At 44.5% G+C, this 3,515-nt stretch overlaps 1 protein-coding gene across 1 annotated transcript; it reads left to right on the forward strand.

Annotated features, from left to right (window-relative positions):
* Positions 1-1,405: 1,405 nt before the first annotated feature.
* LOC109179716 (uncharacterized protein At4g02000-like) lies at positions 1,406-2,155 on the forward strand. The gene has a single exon (XM_019329206.1). The coding sequence runs from the start codon at positions 1,406-1,408 to the stop codon at positions 2,153-2,155; it is 750 nt and encodes a 249-aa protein (XP_019184751.1).
* The last annotated feature ends 1,360 nt before the right edge of the window (positions 2,156-3,515 follow it).

The raw sequence follows: 3,515 nt of genomic DNA on the forward strand, positions 1-3,515 counted from the left end.
AAAGTCTGTAGATAGATATTACGCTGCACTTCAATTAGTACTAAAAACATTCATGGGCGCGAAGGATAAAATCATAATTTATTGTGAAATTGTAATTCATGGGAGAAACCTTATGAATTGCAATTCTATGATCGAAGAAAATTACAATTCTCTCCAACCAAATAATTAAATATACATTTCATGAAAAATTGTAGAAATAGAATTGCAATTCAATCACTAGGACTATGTGGTCCAATGGTACCCGAGTTGGACTTTCATTAGGAAGGTTGTGAGTTCAAGCCTTAGTGAAAACGTTATTAGCTCCTTGTGTTTCAGTAGGTTGAGAAAGTAATTATACGAGAGAATTCCATAAGATACCTCAAAACAATTTACCACCCGTTATACATTAGAAAATAGATACCAAGTTACATAACAATACATATATATATAATTATTAATACTTTAAAAATATTTTCCCTTGCTTTAAGATTTTTTTTAACTACATCATTTTACAACAATATATGAGTATTGTTTTGTTTTTGTTTTTTTTTTTTTCCAGTTAAAATGTCCACAAATAACAATTGTACTAATTTGGTGTTTGTCACGATACTCTACTTGAACTAGTTGGGTCATTATATTACCATCTTTATTTTAAAAATAAAATCATTGTACTGTAATTTCGAGACCCCCACTACTTATGTTTTGGAGACAATAAGACGTCAATGATAATTAAGTTATCAACTTAGATTAATCAATATGTTGAGTTGTGTAATGAGAACTCCTATTATCCTTATTGATATTAGTTTGTTATGGGAGTTTTTTTTTTTTTTTTTTTTTTGGGGGGGGGGGGGGGGGTGGTGGTAATCATAGTTATAATATGCATTATTCAATCATATAATCGAATGCTACACTTGTGCAAAAACTCCAATATCAACAAATTTGGGCTCATTGAGTATTATTTGGGATTTTAGGCCCAGTTATAATGGGCTCCTTGTGTATCTTAAGGTCACATAGTGGAGGGCCTGTTTGTCAGAGAAAAAAAAAAAGTATGCAGACACCAGAATCAATAGTTGGACAGTGGACGAGTGGATCTCAATCCAAAACTTTTAACTATCATGATTAACGGCCTGTCATTTCGTACAAGTTTTTGAATATTAAGTTTTGAATATACACATTACTAATTGAGCAATTAACAGTTCCTTGTTTGGTTTACTGAGAATACTGTAAAAAAAATGCTCCGCATCCTTCGCAGTTCTAGATCGTGATCGCCGATCGTGGCCTTGATCGGAACCGCCGTACGTGGACCTCTCTCCTATCGTGATTAGGAGAGTATCTCCCTAGTCGTCTAGGGGCGTTATTTATTTCGATGTCGAAGATGATTTTCTCAGTGTTATTTTGTTTTCTGATTCTACTCCCTCGTCCGATCATGGATATTCAGCAAATCGAAGCACGCTGTGCTGACCTCTCAATCGCCGAGGAGGAGAATTCCGGGCTCTTGGCTCCTGATCCTACACCGTCCGGGGCGTCGTCGGATTTTCATTGCTTGGTTGGGCGTTTCCTTACAGAGCGTCCGATCAAATTCGATCATATGCTCCAGGTCATGGCATCCGTATGGAGACCTGTTATGGGCGTTCACGCGGAGGCACTGATGGATGAATTGTTTCTGTTCCGCTTCCCTCACTCTAAGGATTTGCAGAGGGTTCTCGATGACGGCCCTTGGTCATACGAGAATCAGATCTTTGTTTGCGATCGGGTGCCGACGGGGACCAGGCCAGAGGATACCAAATTGGAGGCTATCGATTTCTGGGTTCAAATTCACGGCTTGCCCACTCTTTTTGCCTCATCGGATTTCCTGGCTCAGATCGGGGATTACGTAGGCTCCTTCATCGCAATTGACCCCGTTAATTTTGGGGGTTGGAAAAGCTTCCTTCGCATAAGAGTCCGGCTACCGATAGATACACCTCTGAAACGCCGGATGAAACTGCTGCGCAAGGACGGATCATCCCAGTGGATAAACTTCCGGTATGAGCGGCTGAATGCCTTTTGTTTTTGCTGTGGGTTACTGGGCCACATTGATAAGTTCTGCCGGAAAGCATATGAAGAGAATATTCCCCCTGAGGATTCCCGTTCGGGAGCTGGATGCGGGCGGGACCGCGGCGTCAAGTGCGTCAAGTAGGAGCGAGATGGATCCTGCAGTCCACAACACAGGTGGCACCGATTCCTGAAGCTTCGGGTCCTTCTCCGTTAACTCTGGTCACAGCAGTGGAAAGCGTGGGCTATAGGGCGAACTGAAGCGGCGTCGTGAGGAGGAAGGGGCGGCCAGTAATGGTACTACGTCCGGAGAGGATGTTATGATGTCCGAGAACACCAAAATGTCAATGTCGGCGGGTCTGGAGTGCCAGGCTCGCCCAGGCCAATGAATATCCTCAGTTGGAACTGCCGGGGTTTGGGTGGCACCCGGACAGTTCGAGAACTCTTGGGCGTATTGTCCAAGGAGCGACCCTTCTTCGTCTTCTTAACAGAGACGAAGGCAAAAGCGGACAAAATTGAAGAGGTAAGAGTGAAGTTGGGGTTTGAAGGGGCAGTTTCGGTTGACTGTGTGGGCAGGGGAGGAGGTTTAGCAATGTTCTGGAGAGATGCTGAGGCGGCTTCATTACTCAGTTACTCAGTGAATCATATTGACATGGAGGTCAAGCAACCAGGTAAGCCGATGTGGAGGTTGACCGGATTCTATGGGGAACCCGACAGGTCTCGGAGGCATATCACCTGGGAATCCCTACGGCAACTAAAGGGCCGATCATCACTCCCTTGGTCGTTGTAGGGGATTTCAACGACATAACGTGTCTTTCCGAGAAACGGGGTACTCATTCGCATCCGGAGGCCCTCATGGATGGCTTTAATGATGCGTTGAATGAATGTAATTTGGTTGATATGGGAATGTCAGGAGGTCAATTCACATGGTCGAAGGGACATGGTACTGAGGCGTGGGTGAGGAAAGGCTCGATAGGCGGTGGCTACGGTGGAGTGGTTGGAGTTACACGAGGATACAGAGGTTCGTAAGGTTTACACATCACAATCTGACCATAGTGCTATTCTCGTGGACATGGAACAGCGTCCGATACGGCATGCACGAAGGTCTTTTAAATTCGAGTCTGCGTGGTTGTTGGAGGAAGGTTGTGCAATGGTAGTTGAGGCGGCGTGGGGGCAGTCTCGTGGTATGGAGTTTCTGCACCGAATAGAGCTTTGCGGCCAACAGCTTCAGCGATGGGGCAGGGAGCATTCAAGCCAGTTCGGCAATAGGATCAAAATCCATCGAAACAGACTGGCTGTTCTGAAAGAGGATAGGGATCCGCAGGCAGTGAAGGAGTTCCTAGAAACCGGGGCAGCACTTGAAGTCTTATTGAGACAGGAGGAGATTTTTTGGCTCCAAAGATCCAAGCATCTATGGCTTATGCTTGGGGACTCCAACACGAAGTATTTTCACAAATCGGTGTCGGCACGTAAAAAACGTAACTATCTACAGCGGTTAATGGATC

Source organism: Ipomoea nil, unplaced genomic scaffold (genome assembly GCF_001879475.1).
Source record: "Ipomoea nil cultivar Tokyo-kokei standard unplaced genomic scaffold, Asagao_1.1 scaffold0973, whole genome shotgun sequence".
Taxonomy (NCBI): Eukaryota; Viridiplantae; Streptophyta; class Magnoliopsida; order Solanales; family Convolvulaceae; genus Ipomoea; species Ipomoea nil.

Excerpts from the sequence above, each read along its gene's own strand:
- LOC109179716 (XM_019329206.1), top strand. The coding sequence starts at position 1,406 with ATGGATATTCAGCAAATCGAAGCACGCTGTGCTGACCTCTCAATCGCC.